This window comes from Bos taurus, chromosome 19 (genome assembly GCF_002263795.3).
Source record: "Bos taurus isolate L1 Dominette 01449 registration number 42190680 breed Hereford chromosome 19, ARS-UCD2.0, whole genome shotgun sequence".
NCBI lineage: Eukaryota > Metazoa > Chordata > Mammalia > Artiodactyla > Bovidae > Bos > Bos taurus.
In genome coordinates this window covers 41,255,457-41,274,741 of record NC_037346.1, presented here as the reverse complement: position 1 = coordinate 41,274,741, position 19,285 = coordinate 41,255,457, and the positions used below count along the sequence as shown (strand labels likewise).

Below are 19,285 nucleotides of genomic sequence, written 5' to 3'. Positions count from 1 at the left end.
CAAAGGCTGTGAAAAGAGACAAAGAAGGTCACTACATACTGATCAAAGGATCAATCCAAGAAGAAGATATAACAATTATAAATATATATGCACCCAACACAGGAGCGCCACAATATGTAAGACAAATGCTAACAAGTATGAAAGGAGAAATTAACAATAACACAATAATAGTGGGAGACTTTAATACCCCACTCACACCTATGGATAGATCAACTAAACAGAAAATTAACAAGGAAACACAAACGTTAAACGATACAATAGACCAGTTAGACCTAATTGATATCTATAGGACATTTCATCCCAAAACAATGAATTTCACCTTTTTCTCAAGCACACATGGAACCTTCTCCAGGATAGATCACATCCTGGGCCATAAAGCTAGCCTTGGTAAATTCAAAAAAATAGAAATCATTCCAAGCATCTTTTCTGACCACAATGCAGTAAGATTAGATCTCAATTACAGGAGAAAAACTATAAAAAATTCCAACATATGGAGGATGAACAACACGCTGCTGAATAACCAACAAATCACAGGAGAAACCAAAAAAGAAATCAAAATTTGCATAGAAACTAATGAAAATGAAAACACAACAACTCAAAACCTGTGGGACACTTTAAAAGCAGTCCTAAGGGGAAAGTTCGTAGCAATACAGGCATACCTCAAGAAACAAGAAAAAAGTCAAATAAATAACCTAACCCTACACCTAAAGCAACTAGAAAAGGAAGAAATGAAGAACCCCAGGGTTAGTAGAAGGAAAGAAATCTTAAAAATTAGGGCAGAAATAAATGCAAAAGAAACAAAAGAGACCATAGCAAAAATCAACAAAACCAAAAGCTGGTTCTTTGAAAGGATAAATAAAATTGACAAACCATTAGCCAGACTCATCAAGAAACAAAGGGAGAAAAATCAAATCAATAAAATTAGAAATGAAAATGGATAGATTCAATGCAATCCCTATCAAGCTACCAACAGTATTCTTCACAGAGCTAGAACAAATAATTTCACAATTTGTATGGAAATACAAAAAACCTCGAATAGCCAAAGCGATCTTGACAAAGAAAAATGGAACTGGAGGAATCAACCTACCTGACTTCAGGCTCTACTACAAAGCCACAGTTATCAAGACAGTATGGTACTGGCACAAAGACAGAAATATAGATCAATGGAACAAAATAGAAAGCCCAGAGATAAATCCACGCACATATGGACACCTTATCTTTGACAAAGGAGGCAAGAATATACAATGGATTAAAGACAATCTCTTTAACAAGTGGTGCTGGGAAATCTGGTCAACCACTTGTAAAAGAATGAAACTAGAACACTTTCTAACACCATATACAAAAATAAACTCAAAATGGATTAAAGATCTCAACGTAAGACCAGAAACTATAAAACTCCTAGAGGAGAACATAGGCAAAACACTCTCTGACATACATCACAGCAGGATCCTCTATGACCGACCTCCCAGAATATTGGAAATAAAAGCAAAAATAAACAAATGGGACCTAATTAAACTTAAAAGCTTCTGCACATCAAAGGAAACTATTAGCAAGGTGAAAAGACAGCCTTCAGAATGGGAGAAAATAATAGCAAATGAAGCAACCGACAAACAACTAATCTCAAAAATATACAAGCAACTCCTACAGCTCAACTCCAGAAAAATAAATGACCCAATCAAAAAATGGGCCAAAGATCTAAATAGACATTTCTCCAAAGAAGACATACAGATGGCTAACAAACACATGAAAAGATGCTCAACATCACTCATTATCAGAGAAATGCAAATCAAAACCACTATGAGGTACCATTTCACACCAGTCAGAATGGCTGCGATCCATAAGTCTACAAATAATAAATGCTGGAGAGGGTGTGGAGAAAAGGGAACCCTCTTACACTGTTGGTGGGAATGCAAACTAGTACAGCCACTATGGAGAACAGTGTGGAGATTCCTTAAAAAACTGGAAATAGAACTGCCTTATGATCCAGCAATCCCACTGCTGGGCATACACACTGAGGAAACCAGAAGGGAAAGAGATACGTGTACCCCAATGTTTATCGCAGCACTGTTTATAATAGCCAGGACATGGAAGCAACCTAGATGTCCATCAGCAGATGAATGGATAAGAAAGCTGTGGTACATATACACAATGGAGTATTACTCAGCCATTAAAAAGAATACATTTGAATCAGTTCTAATGAGGTGGATGAAACTGGAGCCTATTATACAGAGTGAAGTAAGCCAGAAGGAAAAACACCAATACAGTATACTAACGCATATATATGGAATTTAGAAAGATGGTAACGATAACCCTGTATACGAGACAGCAAAAGAGACACTGATGTATAGAACAGTCTTATGGACTCTGTGGGAGAGGGAGAGGGTGGGATGATTTGGGAGAATGGCATTGAAACATGTGAAACGTCATGTATGAAACGAGATGCCAGTCCAGGTTCAATGCACGATGCTGGATGCTTGGGGCTGGTGCACTGGGACGACCCAGAGGGATGGTGTGGGGAGGGAGGAGGGAGGAGGGTTCAGAATGGGGAACACATGTATACTAATTAAATAAAAATTAAAAAAAAATTAAAAAAATAAAAGTCAGGAAATTAAAAAAAAATCATACCTGAATAGCCTAAAAATAAATAAATAAATAAATAAAACACACACACACACACAAAAAAAAAAAAGAAAGAAAATGGAGAGGTCACAACAGACAACACAGAAATACAAAGGATCATAAGAGACTACTATCAACAATTATATGCCAATAAAATGGACAACGTGGAAGAAATGGACAAATTCTTAGAAAAGTACAACTTTCCAAAACTGGACCAGGAAGAAACAGAAAATCTTAACAGACCCATCACAAGCACGGAAATTGAAACTGTAATCAAAAATCTTCCAGCAAACAAAAGCCCAGGTCCAGACGGCTTCACAGCTGAATTCTACCAAAAATTTAGAGAAGAGCTAACACCTATCCTGCTCAAACTCTTCCAGAAAATTGCAGAGGAAGGTAAACTTCCAAACTCATTCTATGAGGCCACCATCACCCTAATACCAAAACCTGACAAAGATCCCACAAAAAAAGAAAACTACAGGCCAATATCACTGATGAACATAGATGCAAAAATCCTTAACAAAATTCTAACAATCAGAATCCAGCAACACATTAAAAACATCATACACCATGACCAAGTGGGCTTTATCCCAGGGATGCAAGGATTCTTCAATATCCACAAATCAATCAAAGTTATACACCACATTAACAAATTGAAAAATAAAAACCATATGATTATCTCAATAGATGCAGAGAAAGCCTTTGACAAAATTCAACATCCATTTATGATAAAAACTCTCCAGAAAGCAGGAATAGAAGGAACATACCTCAACATAATAAAAGCTATATATGACAAACCCACAGCAAACATTATCCTCAATGGTGAAAAATTGAAAGCATTTCCTCTAAAGTCAGGAACAAGACAAGGGTGCCCACTTTCACCATTACTATTCAACATAGTTTTGGAAGTTTTGGCCACAGCAATCAGAGCAGAAAAAGAAATAATAGGAATCCAAATTGGAAAAGAAGAAGTAAAACTCTCACTATTTGCAGATGACATGATCCTCTACATAGAAAACCCTAAAGACTCCACCAGAAAATTACTAGAACTAATCAATGATTATAGTAAAGTTGCAGGATATAAAATCAACACACAGAAATCCTTTGCATTCCTATACACTAATAATGAGAAAACTGAAAGAAATTAAGGAAACAATTCCATTCACCATTGCAACGGAAAGAATAAAATACTTAGGAATATATCTACCTAAAGAAACTAAAGACCTATATATAGAAAACTATAAAACACTAGTGAAAGAAATCAAAAAGGACACTAATAGATGGAGAAATATACCATGTTCATGGATTGGAAGAATCAATATAGTGAAAATGAGTATACTACCCAAAGCAATTTATAGATTCAATGCAATCCCTGTCAAGCTACCAACGGTATTCTTCACAGAGCTAGAACAAATAATTTCACAATTTGTATGGAAATACAAAAAACCTCGAATAGCCAAAGCGATCTTGAGAAAGAAGAATGGAACTGGAGGAATCAACCTACCTGACTTCAGGCTCTGTTACAAAGCCACAGTTATCAAGACTGTATGGTACTGACACAAAGACAGAAATATAGATCAATGGAACAAAATAGAAAGCCCAGAGATAAATCCACGCACCTATGGACACCTTATCTTTGACAAAGGAGGCTAGACTATACAATGGATTAAAGACAATCTCTTTAACAAGTGGTGCTGGGAATACTGGTCAACCACTTGTAAAAGAATGAAACTAGAACACTTTCTAACACCATACACAAAAATAAACTCAAAATGGATTAAAGATCTCAACGTAAGACCAGAAACTATAAAACTCGTAGAGGAGAACATAGGCAAAACACTCTCCGACATACATCACAGCAGGATCCTCTATGACCCACCTCCCAGAATATTGGAAATAGAAGCAAAAATAAACAAATGGGACCTAATTAACATTAAAAGCATCTGCACAACAAAGGAAACAATTAGCAAGGTGAAAAGGCAGCCTTCAGAATGGGAGAAAATAATAGCAAATGAAGCAACTGACAAACAACTAATCTCAAAAATATACAAGCAACTCCTACAGCTCAACTCCAGAAAAATAAATGACCCAATCAAAAAATGGGCCAAAGATCTAAATAGACATTTCTCCAAAGAAGACATACAGATGGCTAACAAACACATGAAAAGATGCTCAACATCACTCATTATCAGAGAAATGCAAATCAAAACCACTATGAGGTACCATTTCACACCAGTCAGAATGGCTGTGATCCATAAGTCTACAAGCAATAAATGCTGGAGAGGGTGTGGAGAAAAGGGAACTCTCTTACACTGTTGGTGGGAATGCAAACTAGTACAGCCACTATGGAGAACAGTGTGGAGATTCCTTAAAAAACTGGAAATAGAACTGCCTTATGATCCAGCAATCCCACTGCTGGGCATACACACTGAGGAAACCAGAAGGGAAAGAGACACGTGTACCCCAATGTTCATTGCAGCACTGTTTATAATAGCCAGGACATGGAAGCAACCTAGATGCCCATCAGCAGATGAATGGATAAGAAAGCTGTGGTACATATACACAATGGAGTATTACTCAGCCATTAAAAAGAATACATTTGAATCAGTTCTAATGAGATGGATGAAACTGGAGCCTATTATACAGAGTGAAGTAAGCCAGAAGGAAAAACACCAATACAGTATACTAATGCATATATATGGAATTTAGAAAGATGGTAACAATAACCCTGTGTACAAGACAGCAAAAGAGACACTGATGTATAGATCAGTCTTATGGACTCTGTGGGAGAGGGAGAGGGTGGGATGATTTGGGAGAATGGCATTGAAACATGTATAATATCATGTATGAAACTAGTCACCAGTCCGGGTTCGATGCACGATACTGGATGCTTGGGGCTGGTGCACTGGGACGACCCAGAGGGAGGGTATGGGGAGGGAGGAGGGAGGAGGGTTCAGGATGGGGAACACAGGTATACCTGTGGCGGATTCATTTCGATATTTGGCAAAACTAATACAATATTGTAAAGTTTAAAAATAAAATAAAATTTAAAAAAAAGATATTAAGCATAGTTCCCTGTGCTATACAGTAGGTCCTTGCTGTTTACATATTTTACATAGAGTATTGTGTATATGTCAATCGCAAACTCCTAATTTGTCCTCCTCTGCCTGCTAGCCAGGCTTCCCCAGATGGCGCTAGTGGTAAAGAACCCACCTGCCAATGCAGGGGACATAAGATAGGCAGGTTCAATCCCTGGATTGGGGAAGATCCCCAAGGAGGGCCTGGTAACCTACTCCAGTATTCTTGCCTGGGAAATCCCATGGTCCATAGGGTCACAAAAAGTCAGACACGACTGAAGCAACTTAGCACAGTACAACACAGCACCCGCTATCCCCTTTGGTAACCATAAGTTTGTTCTCTAGTGTCATAAGATTTTTTGAAGAATAAATTAATCCATTTATTTCTTTTAGTATAATGCTTAGAATTTGGTTAGAACGCAATGATTCTGGCTATCATGAAAATTACATAAAATTTACCATGATTTGGAAAGATACAACTAATGGAAATTAATAAGCATGTACCTAAGACCAAAAAAAGCTAAACACATAGTAACAGTAGAATGGTGCTTTCCAGAAGCTGGGTTTATATTCCACATTTTACACGTAAGATACCAGATAATTGACTTGACTATGGTCCTTTAGCTAGGACCAATATTTGTGTTGGAAACAATATTTATGGGATGTCAGGGGGGAAAGGGGAGATTTTTTTAAAGTTACACTGAAGATGTCCAGGGGCTGGGGAGAGAGGGTCATGGGGAGCCATTGTTTAATGGGTACAGGATTTCAGTTTTGCAAGATGAAAGAGTTCTGGTGATGAAGAGTGCTGATGGTGGCACAGCGATGTGGGTGTACTTAATGCCACTGAACTGTACACACAAAAAATGATTACAACAGTAAATTTTATGTTATGTGTATTTTAGCACTAAAAAACTTGGGGGGAAAGCTACTGATGATAGTTTACCTAAGATGCATTCCTGTAGCTGCAAAAAGTAGACAGAAAACTTCTTCTTTTGCTGACAAACAAAATATCTCTATAGTATTTTTCTGAACTTGCTTTGCCCATGAAGCTTAACAGTGTTAAAGGATACTCATAAGTTGGGGAATTCACTTCCACTATTAGTAAGAACATGACAACCAGTCTCATGTTATCAAAACATCAATTGGCAAAGGCATCACTGAATTATGAAGATAATTGGACACTTTGAAGTCAGGGTCATTAAATTCATATTTGAACCATAAATAGAAAAATATAATGAGTCTTCATTAAATAAGGAAAACAGTCTTTTATGAGTACTTGAGCATCTGGAAAAAATGTCTAGGGAACTTACTAACCTTGCCAAGGCTATTTCAGAAGGAATAAACAAATACAAGGAAATGATTATGTGTCGTGGGGGCCATCATCTCCTGGCCAGGGTATATAAAGGGCCCAGAGCAGGAGGAAGACACTCACACCTGAGAACACTCAACTCCTCTCACCACTTCAACCCCACTCAGCCCCACACACCACCATGACCGTCTCCTGCTGCGGCCCCACCTTCTCGTCCTTCAGCTGTGGCAGAGGCTGCCTCCAGCCCTGCTGCTACCGCGACCCCTGCTGCTGCCGCCCAGTGTCCTGCCAGACCACTGTGAGCCGCCCCGTGACCTGCGTGCCCCGCTGCACGCGCCCCATCTGCGAGCCCTGCCGCCGCCCGGTCTGCTGCGACCCCTGCAGCCTGCAGGAGGGCTGCTGCCGCCCCATCACCTGCTGCCCCACGTCCTGCCAGGCCGTGGTCTGCCGCCCCTGCTGCTGGGCCACCACGTGCTGCCAGCCCATCTCTGTGCAGTCCCCGTGCTGCCGGCCCACCTGCTGCCGGCCCGCCCCCTGCCGCACCACCTGCCGCACCTTCAGGACCTCCCCCTGCTGCTGAGCAGAGCTTCCTAGGCGCGCATCATCATTAGGGAGATGGCGGGGTCTATCCTGCTGTCCCACAGCTTCACAGCAGAACCACCTCATTTCTTGAGAAGCCCATTCCTCCTCTCTTCAAACTAGGCGGCACCCTTTTCAAATGATGAAAAATATCCTGTCCTCCCACGACCCCTGCTCACTCCTATATTGTGTTGTTGGTTCTCTAATAAACTTAACACTTTCGGCATAGAAATCATGGTGTCTGTGATATTTCCTTTCATTAGATTCTGTCTCTATTTTCCAGAGATATCCAAAGCAAGATAGGAAATAATCCTCTTGTTCTTCTCTAAAATAGCCAAAATCTGGGTAGTTTCCTCATTATCATTGTAAATGGCATTTATAAGACACAGTAGCTGATTACGAAGATAGGAACAGCTACGTCTCCAAGTCACCAATGCCTACAGTTCAGACGGGTAGGTACCAAACACCTGAGAAATGGTCTTCAGTAGTGACCAGTAAGGAGTCTACATCGGGTTACCACTTATATTCCCAGTCTGAGTATTCATTCACGGAAATGACACCTGTTAGCACAGCATAGGGAGAAGGCAATGGCACCCCACTCCAGTACTCTTGCCTGGAAAATCCCATGGACAGAGGAGCCTGGTAGCCTGCAGTTCATGGGGTCACTACGAGTTGGACACGGCTGAATGACTTCACTTTCACTTTTCACTTTCATACATTGGAGAAGGAAATGGCAACCCACTCCAGTGTTCTTGCCTGGAGAATCCCAGGGATGAAGGAGCCTGGTCGGCTGCCATCTATGGGGTCGCACAGAGTCAGACATGACTGAAGCAACTTAGCAGCAGCAGTAGCAGCACATCATAGAAAGAGGCAGAAGAAACTTTGAGCAGCATCTGGCCAATTGTCCATTTTTGAAGTTAAAGAGCTATATGGCAAACAAATACAATATTGTAAAGTTAAAAATAAAAATTTTTTAAAAAAGAATTTCCTCAAGTTAAAGAGCAATGAGTAATGAAAGATCAAATAAGTTTCTTTCTTTTTTAATATTTATTTATGTATTTGGCTGCATGGGTCTTAGTTGCCGCGTGCAGGATCTTTCTTTGTGGACCACAGACTCTCTAGCTGTAGTCTGTGGGCTCAATAGTTGGGGCACACAGGCTTAGATGCTCCGCTGTACATCGATCTTAGTTCCCTGCCCAGAGATTGAACCCATGTTCCCTGCATTGCAAGGCAGATTCTTAACCGCTGGACCACCAGGGAAGCTCCCTATGTTTCTTAATGTAATTATAACTACTGATGTTCAGAAAAGACCCAAGAGAATGTAAGGTCCCTGATATTAAGCCTTTAGGCCAAACATTTCACCTTAGTATGATCAGAAACACGTTCCTCTGCCCAAGGGAACTGTTTTGTATTTTGTGACCAAGTATGACTACTTCTTCATGTAATACACTCCCTTCTATATATTACAGATCTGATTATTATTTAGACTATTATTCACAATGTCAACTAGTGTGGATATTAAATCCACACTGGCTTTTGAGAGTTGCTTATTTTGATGCTCAGGAATTGGCCATTTATGGCATCTTCCAGTCAAATAAATCACTGCCTATCTACAGGTATTTATTGAATATCTACTATGAATAGGGCACTGAGTTGACTTGCCCTGAAGGAAGATAAAGGAATAAAACAGAGTTCCTGCTTCAAAGAGGTTATAATCTACTTAGGGAGATGAGATATAAATAAGAAAAAAGTCAAATAATACGTAATATCAGCATTACCAAAAATAGTTGAAGACTGTAAACCTATTAGGAAACTGCATACAATTGTCCTGTCACTTTTAAGTAAAAAATAAGTAAGCTATAAAATATTAAACTATCTTATGAAGAAAAAGTGTGTTCTGTATGTCTGTGTCTGTGTGTTTTTATACCTAAAAATATACCTGGAACATTATGCAACAAAAATCTAACAGTCACTGGGAATTAATATTTTCTTCTTCATATGTTTCTTAATTATTTTAAAAAATGAACACACATTTTACTTTTAATGAAATGGACTATTAAAACATATCTATTCTGGGGGAAATTATTTAAAACTTTCTTATGATTATGCTAGGCTTTTTAAAAACATATTTATCAAAGTCTAAATGAATTTAAAGCAGATAAGTTAGAGAGCATCTGTTTGTACTCCTAAAGAAGTCTTTTATTATATATAGAAGAGTATGCCATTATGTTGTAAATAGTGGACTTCTCTGAGGTCTTTAAAATGTGATCAAATTATTAAACATTGAAATCATATTTTAACTTTTTAGGATCATCCCAATGGCATAAAGTAAGGTCCACTTTCAATATGTACCAATAAAAATTGTTAAAAATTGCTGGCTGTTTTTGATTACATGTGCAATTGCTTTTCTCCTTTTGTATAGCAACTGAGAATTGAGAACACAAGATGGTATTTTTCATGTTAAAATTTGCTCATAATGTGGTTGTTGAATGATACTGTTAAATAAAGCCCTAGCATTCATTATGCAAAATGTGTTGTCCATCATCACTAAGAACCTGTCTAAATTTTAAGCCTTTTCTTTTATGGTTGTTTTTTAAGACCTCCCTCTGTTGCATGGGCTGTGGGACTCTCTATAGGGTTAGTGTCACTATCCACAATTCTGACACATGTTCTTCTCATCTGTTCTACAGTAGCCTGACTCCGCTTTACATAGGGTTGGTGCTCAAATAGAGGGAATTCTAATATCTTCCTTCAAGATATTTTTATTTTACATGATTGATGAAATCCCCCACTGAATAATCCTATTTAATATGTATTTTTTGGTGATGGAGCAGAGAACTGGCTACTTACCATATCAAACACCATTCATCTTTGTTCTAAATTCAAAATTTAGAGCTTATAAAGCACCACTGAAACAATACCTATTAAAATATATTTACTAACTCAATAAATATAAGACACTAAGTGCCAGGCACTGTTCTTAGTGCTTGACAAAATTATTAGCTCATTTAACCTTCACAACAACCTTGATTACACATCTGTTATTATCCCATATGGCCCAAAGACACATAGTCGGTAAGTTGCAAAGTTTTCGATGAGTGTTGTCTGGTTTTAGAATAAGTGGCATCAAAAAATAGCACATGACTTGCCACCAGTGTCAAATCACAGAGCTCAGTGGTATGAATTATTCACACATGACCCATTTTTTCTCTGCCAGGAAATGAAACTTGGGTGTGGGGTAGGATGAGTATCCTCGGCTGAAAACACTGGAATTATTTACTGAAGGGGTCATGGCCTCTCATTCTTTGTATATCTTTATAAAAGAAAGAAAAAAGTCATCTTAGAACAGTTTTGGATCAGAAGTGTTTAGAGTAGAGAAATGAGTCTTCTTACCTGAGATTATCCTCTGAAGAGGTTCTCCTTGCCCAAAATGTGATGATTATGAAGACACCTCACCCCCAGCAACAGGAAAATTTGATTATTAGACAATGTGCCTTGAGAAGAATAAAGCACAAGCAATAAAAGCAAAAATTAGCAGATGGGACTACATCAAACTAAAAAGTTTCTATGGAGCAGAAGAAACCATCTACAAATGAAAAGGCAACCACTAAATGGGAGGAACTATTTGCAAACTGTGTATCTGATAAGCAGTTAGTATCCACAGAACACAAGGAACTCCGACAAGTAAATAGCAACAGACTAAAACAAAAGACAGAAGAAAACCAATTCACTTAAAAAATAAGCAGAGGATTTGTAAACATTTTTTCAAAGAAGGCATATAGATGGTCAACAAGTACATGTTGAAAAGATGTTCAACATTGCTAATCACCAGGGCAATGCCAATCAAAACCACAGTGTGATATCACCTCACACCTGTTAGAATGGATATTCTCAAAAAGACAAGAGATAACAAATGCTAGTGTGATGATATGGAGAAAAGGGAACTTTGGCACCCTGTTATTTGGGGGGGGGGTGTGTAAATTGCTACAGCTACTATGGAAAACAGTTCGGAGGTTCTTCAAAAAACTGAAAATAGAACTACTCTATGATCCAGCAATTCCACTTCTTGGTATACATCCAAAGAAGATGAAATCACTATCTCAAAGAGATTTCCACATTCTCATGTTCACAACAGTAATTTACAATAGCTAAGACACTGAGACAACCTAAATGTCCAACAGATGAATGACTAAATAAAATTAGTTGTTAATTAGGCTATATTATATATATATATATATATATATATATACATACACATACACACACACACACGTATATATATAAAATAGTCACAAAAATAAGGAAATCCTGCCTTTTGTGATAACAGGGGTGAAACTTGAAGGCATAATGCTGAATGAAATAAGTTGGACATGAGAAAAGCATATATTGCAATGATTTCACTTATACATGGAATTAAAACCATCAGACTCAAAGAAACATAGAGTAGAAAAGTAGTTACCAAGGGCTGAGGGGTAGAAGAAATGAGATTTGGGTCCAAAGGCACAAACTTTCAGTTATGAGATGAATAATTCCAAGGATCTAATGTACAGCATGGTGACTATAGTTAACAATACTATGACTGACCCTTGAACTACTCTGGGGTTAGGGGCACTGACACTCTGCACAGTCAAAATCCAAGTACAATTTATATTCTGCCCTCCATATCCAAGACTTCATATCTATGGTTCCTCTGTACTTTCAGTTCCTCCATATCCATGATGAAACCAACCACAGGTCATGTGTCACTATAGCATTTATGACTGAAAACGATTTCCATATAAGTAGACCCATGCAGTCTAAACCTGTGTTGTTCAAGAGTCAACTGCATACTGTATACTTGAAAGGTACTCTGAGAGTACAGCTTTAATATCCTCATCATAACAACAATAATGAAATGACAATTAGGTAAGGGAAAGAATGTGTTAACTAGCCTTACTGTGGTAAACGTTTTGCAATATAGACATATATCAAATCATCACAACATGCACCTTAAAATTACACAGCTATATGTCAGTTAAGTTCTGTTGCTCAGTCATGTCTGACTCTTTGTGACCCCATGGACTGCAACACACCAGGCTTCCCTGTCCATCACCAACTCCCAGAGCTTACTCAAACTCATGTCCATCCAGTTGGTGATTCCATCCAACCATCTCACCCTCTGTTGTGTCCATCTCCTCCTGCCTTCAATCTTTCCCAGCATCAGGGTCTTTTCCAAAGAGCTGGTTCTTTGCATCAGGTAGCCAAAGTATTGGAGCTTCAGCTTCATCAACAGTCCTTCCAATGAATATTCAGGACTGATTTCCTTTAGGATTGAGTGGTTTGATCTCCCTGCAGTCCAAGGGACTCTCAAGAGTCTTCTCCAACACCACAGTCCAAAACCATCAATTCTTCAGCATTCAGCTTTCTTTATGGTCCAAATCCCACATCCATACATGACTACTGGAAAAACCATAGCTTTGACTAGATGGACCTTTATTGGCAAAGTAATGTCTCTGCTGTCTAGGTGGATCATGGCTTTTCTTCCAAGGAGCAAGTGTCTTTTAATTTCATGACTGTAATCACCATCTGCAGTGATTTTGGAGCCCAAGAAAATGAAGTTTCTCACTATTTCCATTGTGTCCCCATCTATTTGCCATGAATTGATGGGACCAGATGCCGGATCTTTGTTTATTGAATGTTGAGTTTTAAACCAGGTTTTTCACTCTTCTCTTTTACTTTCATCAAGAGGTTCTTTAATTCCTCTTCACTTTCTGCCATAAGGGGGGCATCATCTGTTATTGATATTTCTCCTGGCAATCTTGATTCCAGCTTATACTTCATTCACTCCAACATTTCACATGATGTACTCTGCATATAAGTTAAATAGGCAGGGTGACAATATATTGTGTTGATGAATTTCTTTTCCAATTTTGAACCAGTCCATTGTCTCATGCCTGGTTCTGTTTCTTTTTTACTTTTTTTTTTGGAAGGATAATTGCTTTACAGAATTTTGCTCTTTTCTGTCAAACCTCAACAAGAATCAGCCATAGGGATACATATATTCCCTCCCTTTTGAAACTCCTTCCCATCTCCCTACCCATCCCACCCCTCTAGGTTTTTGACCTGCATAAAGATTTCTCAGGAGTCAGGTAGGTGGTCTGGTATTCCCATCTCTTTAAGATTTTCCCACAGTTTGTTTTGATCCACACAGTCAAAATCAAACCTAAACAGTCAATGAAACAGAAGTAGATGTTTTTCTGGAATTCTCTTATCTTTTCTATGATCCAGTGGATGTCGGCAATTTGATCTCTGGTTCCTAAGCCTTTTCTAAAACCAGCTTGAACATCTGGAAGTTCTCAGTTCATCTACTATTGAAGCATAGCTTGGAGGATTTTCAGCATTACTTTGCTAGCGTGTGAGATGAGTGCAATTCTGCTGTAATTTGAACATTCTTTGGCATTGCCCTTCTTTGGGATTGGAATGAAAACTGACCTTTTCCAATCCTGTGACCACTGCTGAGTTTTCCAAATTTGCTGACATACTGAGTGCAGCACTTTGGGGACTTGAAATAGCTCAGCTGAAATTCCATCACCCTCACTTAGCTTTGTTTGTAGTGATGCTTCTAAGGCCCACTTGACTTCACATTCCAGGATGTCTGGCTCTAGGTGAGTGTTTGCACCATCATGGTTATCTGGGTCATTAAGATCTTTTTTGTATAGTCTTTCTGTGTATTCTTATCACCTCTTCTTAATATCTTCTGCTTCTGTTTCTGTCCATTATTGTGCCCATCTTTGCATGAAATGAAAGCGCAGGCGGCTGCGACCACACACAAGCGCGGCCGAGAGGAGCTACCCTACGTCCGAGGTCAGAGGCAGAAGCCGGGAGGACCCCATACCCGAGGGGTGGTGGCCAGGAGGAGGTACCCCACATCCGAGGTCAGGGGCAGCGGCCGAGAATGCCAGGCTGCGGCGGTGTAGGAACGGCCGAGAGGAGCTACCCCATGTCCAAGGTCAGGGGTGGCAGCTGAGAGGAGCTACCCCATGTCTGAGGTCAGGGGTGGCATCTGGGAGGAGATACACGACGCCCGCAACCCCGGCCCGAGGCCAGGGGCAGCGACTGGGAGGAGCTACCCCACGTCCAAGGAGCAGTGGCTGCGCAGGTGCAGGAGGGCCTAGAGGAGCTATTCCACGTTCAAGGTCAGGAGGGGCGGTGGTGAGGAGATACCCCTCATCCAAGGTAAGAGAAACCCAAGTAAGACGGTAGGTGTTGCAAGAGGGCATCAGAGGGCAGACGCACTGAAACCATACTCACAGAAAACTAGTCATTCTAATCACACTAGGACCACAGCCTTGTCTAACTCAATGAAACTAAGCCATGCCGTGTGGGGCCACCCAAGACAGACGGGTCGTGGTGGAGAGGTCTGACAGAATGCGGTCCACTGGAGAAGAGAATGGCAAACCACTTCAGTATTCTTGCCTTGAGAAACCCATTAACAGTATGAAAAGGCAAAATGATAGGATACTGAAAAAGGAACTCCCCAGGTCACTAGGTACCCAATATGCTACTGGAGATCAGTGGAGAAATAACTCCAGAAAGAATGAAGGGATGGAGCCAAAGCAAAAACAATACCCAGTTGGGGATGTGACTGGTGATAGAAGCAAGGTCCGATGCTGTAAAGAGCAATATTGCATAGGAACCTGGAATGTTAGGTCCATGAATCAAGGCAAATTGGAAGTGGTCAAACAGGAGATGGCAAGAGTGAACATCGACATTCTAGGAATCACCGAACTGAAATGGACTGGAATGGGTGAGTTTAACTCAGATAACCATTATATCTACTACTGTGGGCAGGAATCCCTTAGAAGAAATGGAGTAGCCATCATGGTCAACAAGAGAGTCCAAAATGCAGTACTTGGATGCAATCTCAAAAATGACAGAATGATCTCTGTTCGTTTCCAAGGCAAACCATTCAGTATCACAGTAATCCAAGTCTATGCCCCAACCAGTAACGCTGAAGAAGCTGAAGTTGAATGGTTCTATGAAGACTTACAAGACCTTTTAGAACTAACACCCAAAAAAGATGTCCTTTCATTATAGGGGACTGGAATACAAAAGTAGGAGGTCAAGAAACACCTGGAGTAACAGGCAAATTTGGCCTTGGAATACGGAATTAAGCGGGGCAAAGACTAATAGAGTTTTGCCAAGAGAATGCACTGGTCATAGCAAATACCCTCTTCCAACAACACAAGAGAAGACTCTACACATGCACATCACCAGATGGTCAACACCGAAATCAGATTGATTATATTCTTTGCAGCCAAAGATGGAGAAGCTCTATACAGTCAACAAAAACAAGACCAGGAGCTGACTGTGGCTCAGATCATGAACTCCTTATTACCAAATTCAGACGTAAATTTGAAGAAAGTAGGCAAAACCACTAGACCATTCAGGTATGACCTAAATCAAATCCCTTATGATTATACAGTGGAAGTGAGAGATAGATTTAAGGGACTAGATCTGATAGAGTGCCTGATGAACTATGGATGGAGGTTCGTGACATTGTACAGGAGACAGGGATCAAGACCATCCCCATGGAAAAGAAATGCAAAAAAGCAAAATGGCTGTCTGAAGAGGCCTTACAAATAGCTGTGAAAAGAAGAGAAGTGAAAAGCAAAGGAGAAAAGGAAAGATATAAGCATCTGAATGCAGAGTTCCAAAGAGTAGCAAAGAGAGATAAGAAAGCCCTCCTCAGCGATCAATGCAAAGAAATAGAGGAAAACAACAGAATGGGAAAGACTAGAGATCTCTTCAAGAAAATTAGAGATACCAAGGGAACATTTCATGCAAAGATGGGCTCGATAAAGAACAGAAATGGTATGGACTTAACAGAAGCAGAAAATATTAAGAACATGTGGTAAGAATACACAGAAGAACTGTACAAAAAATATCTTCACGACCAAGATAATCACAATGGTATGATCACTAACCTAGAGCCAGACATCCTGGAATGTGAAGTCAAGTGGACCTTAGAAAGCATCACTACGAACAAAGCTAGTGCAGGTGATGGAATTCCAGTTGAGCTATTTCAAATCCTGAAAGATGATGCTGTGAAAGTGCTGCACTCAATATGCCAGCAAATTTGGAAAACTCAGTAGTGGCCACAGGACTGGAAAAGGTCAGTTTTCATTCCAATCCCAAAGAAAGGCAATGCCAAAGAATGCTCAAACTACAGCACAATTACACTCATCTCACACACTAGTAAAGTAATGCTCAAAATTCTCCAAGCCAGGCTTCAGCAGTAGGTGAAACATGAACTTCCTGATGTTCAAGCTGGTTTTAGAAAAGGCAGAGGAACCAGAGATCAAATTCCCAACATCCACTGGATCATGGAAAAAGCAAGAGAGTTCCAGAAAAACATCTATTTCTGCTTTATTGACTATGCCAAAGCCTTTGACTGTGTGGATCACATAAACTGTAGAAAATTCTGAAAGAGATGGGAATACCAGACCACCTGACCTGCCTCTTGAGAAACCTATATGCAGGTCAGGAAGCAACAGTTAGAACTGGACATGGAACAACAGACTGGTTCCAAATAGGAAAAGGAGTACGTCAAGGCTGTATATTGTCACCCTGCTTACTTAACTTCTATGCAGAGTACATCATGAGAAACGCTGGACTGGAAGAAGCACAAGCTGGAATCAAGATTGCCGGGAGAAATATCAATAACCTCAGATATGCAGATGACACCACCCTTATGGCAGAAAGTGAAGAGGAACTCAAAAGCCTCTTGATGAAAGTGAAAGTGGAGAGTGAAAAAGTTGGCTTCAAGCTCAACATTCAGAAAACAAAGATCATGACATCTGGTCCCATCACTTCATGGGAAATAGATGGGAAACAGTGGAAACAGTGTCAGACTTTATTTTTTGGGCTCCAAAATCACTGCAGATGGTGATTGCAGCCATGAAATTAAAAGATGCTTACTCCTTGGAAGAAAAGTTATGACCAACTTAGATAGCATATTCAAAAGCAGAGACATTACTTTGCCAACAAAGGTCCATCTAGTCAAGGCTATGGTTTTTCCAGTGGTCATGTATGGATATGAGAGTTGGACTGTGAAGAAAGCTGAGCCCCAAAGACTTGATGCTTTTGAACTGTGGTGTTGGAGAAGACTCTTGAGAGTCCCTTGGACTGCAAGGAGATCCAACCAGTCCATTCTGAAGGAGATCGGCCCTGGGATTTCTTTGGAGGGACTGATGCTGAAGCTGAAACTCCAGTACTTTGGCCACCTCATGTGAAGAGTTGACTCATTGGAAAAGACTCTGATGCTGGGAGGGATTGGGGACAGGAGGAGAAGGGGACGACAAAGGATGAGATGGCTGGATGGCATCACTGACTCGATGGACATGAGTCTGAGTGAACTCCGGGAGTTGGTGATGGACAGGGAGGCCTGGCGTGCTGAGATTCATGGGGTTGCAAAGAGTCGGACACGACTGAGTGACTGAACTGAACTGAACTGAATTCTGTGAAAAATGCCCTTGGTAATTTGATGGGGATTGTACTGAATTTGTAGGTTGCTTTGGGCAGTACAGTCATTTTCACATTGACTTCTTCCAAGCCAAGAACATGGTGTGTCTCTCCCTCTGTGTCTTCACTTGCGTTCATCAGTCTTATTGTTTTCTGTGTACAGGCCTTTTGCCTCCTGGGGTAGGTTAATTCCTAGGATTTTATTCTTTTAGCTACAATGGTAAATGAGATTGTTTCCTTAATTTCTCTTTTGATCTTTCATTGTTAGTGTATGGGAATGGAAGAGATTTCTGTGTATTAATTTTGTATCATGCAACTTTACCAAGCTGCTTGATTAGCTCTAGTAGTTTTCTGGTGGCGTCTTAAGGATTTTTTATGGATAGTATCGTGTCATCAACAAACAGTGACAGTTTTACTTCTTTTCCAGTTTGAATTTCTCGTATTTCTTTTTCTTCTCTGTTTGCCATGGCTAGGACTTCTAAAACTATGTTGAATGAAAGTGGTGAGAGTGCATACCAGTCAGAATGGCCATTATCAAAAAATCTACGAACATAAATGCTGAAAAGGGTTTGGAGAAAAGGGAACCCTCTCACACTGTTGGTGGGAATGTAAATTGATACAACCGTTACAGAAGACAGTATGAAGATTCCTTCAATAAGAAGGAATAAAACTACCATATGGCTCAACAATCTCACTACTGGGCAAATACCCTGAGGAAACCATAGCTGAGGAAAAAGACACATGTACCACAGTGTTCACTGAGGCACTGTTTACAATAGCTAGGACATGGAAGCAACCTAGATGTCCATTGACAGATGAACGGATAAAGAAGCTGTAGTACATATATACAATGGAATATTGTTGTTCAGTCACCAAGTCACGTCTGATTCTTCGTGACCCCATGGACTGTAGCAAGCCAGGCTTTCCTATCCCTCACCATCTCCCAGAGTTTGCCGAGGTTCATGTCCATAGAATCGGGGATGCCATCCAACTATCTCATCTTCTGTCACCCTCTTCTCCTTCTGTCTTCAATAATTCCCAGTATCAGGGTCTTTTCCAATGAGTCAGGTGTTCACATTGGGTAGCTAAAATATTGAAGCTTCAGCTTCAGCATCAGTCCTTCCAAAGAGTATTCAGGGTTGATATCCTTTAAGACTCACTGGTTTGATCTCTTTGCTTTCCAAGGGACTCTCAAGAG

The 19,285-nt window shown here is 40.0% G+C and overlaps 1 protein-coding gene across 1 annotated transcript; it reads left to right on the top strand.

Moving 5' to 3' along the window:
• Positions 1-7,106: 7,106 nt before the first annotated feature.
• On the top strand, positions 7,107-7,816 carry LOC100295015 (keratin, high-sulfur matrix protein, IIIA3). The gene has a single exon (XM_002695974.5). It carries the CDS (start codon positions 7,187-7,189, stop codon positions 7,583-7,585), a length of 399 nt encoding a protein of 132 aa, XP_002696020.1. The 5' UTR covers positions 7,107-7,186; the 3' UTR covers positions 7,586-7,816.
• Positions 7,817-19,285: the final 11,469 nt, after the last annotated feature.

Excerpts from the sequence above, each read along its gene's own strand:
- LOC100295015 (XM_002695974.5), top strand. The coding sequence starts at position 7,187 with ATGACCGTCTCCTGCTGCGGCCCCACCTTCTCGTCCTTCAGCTGTGGC.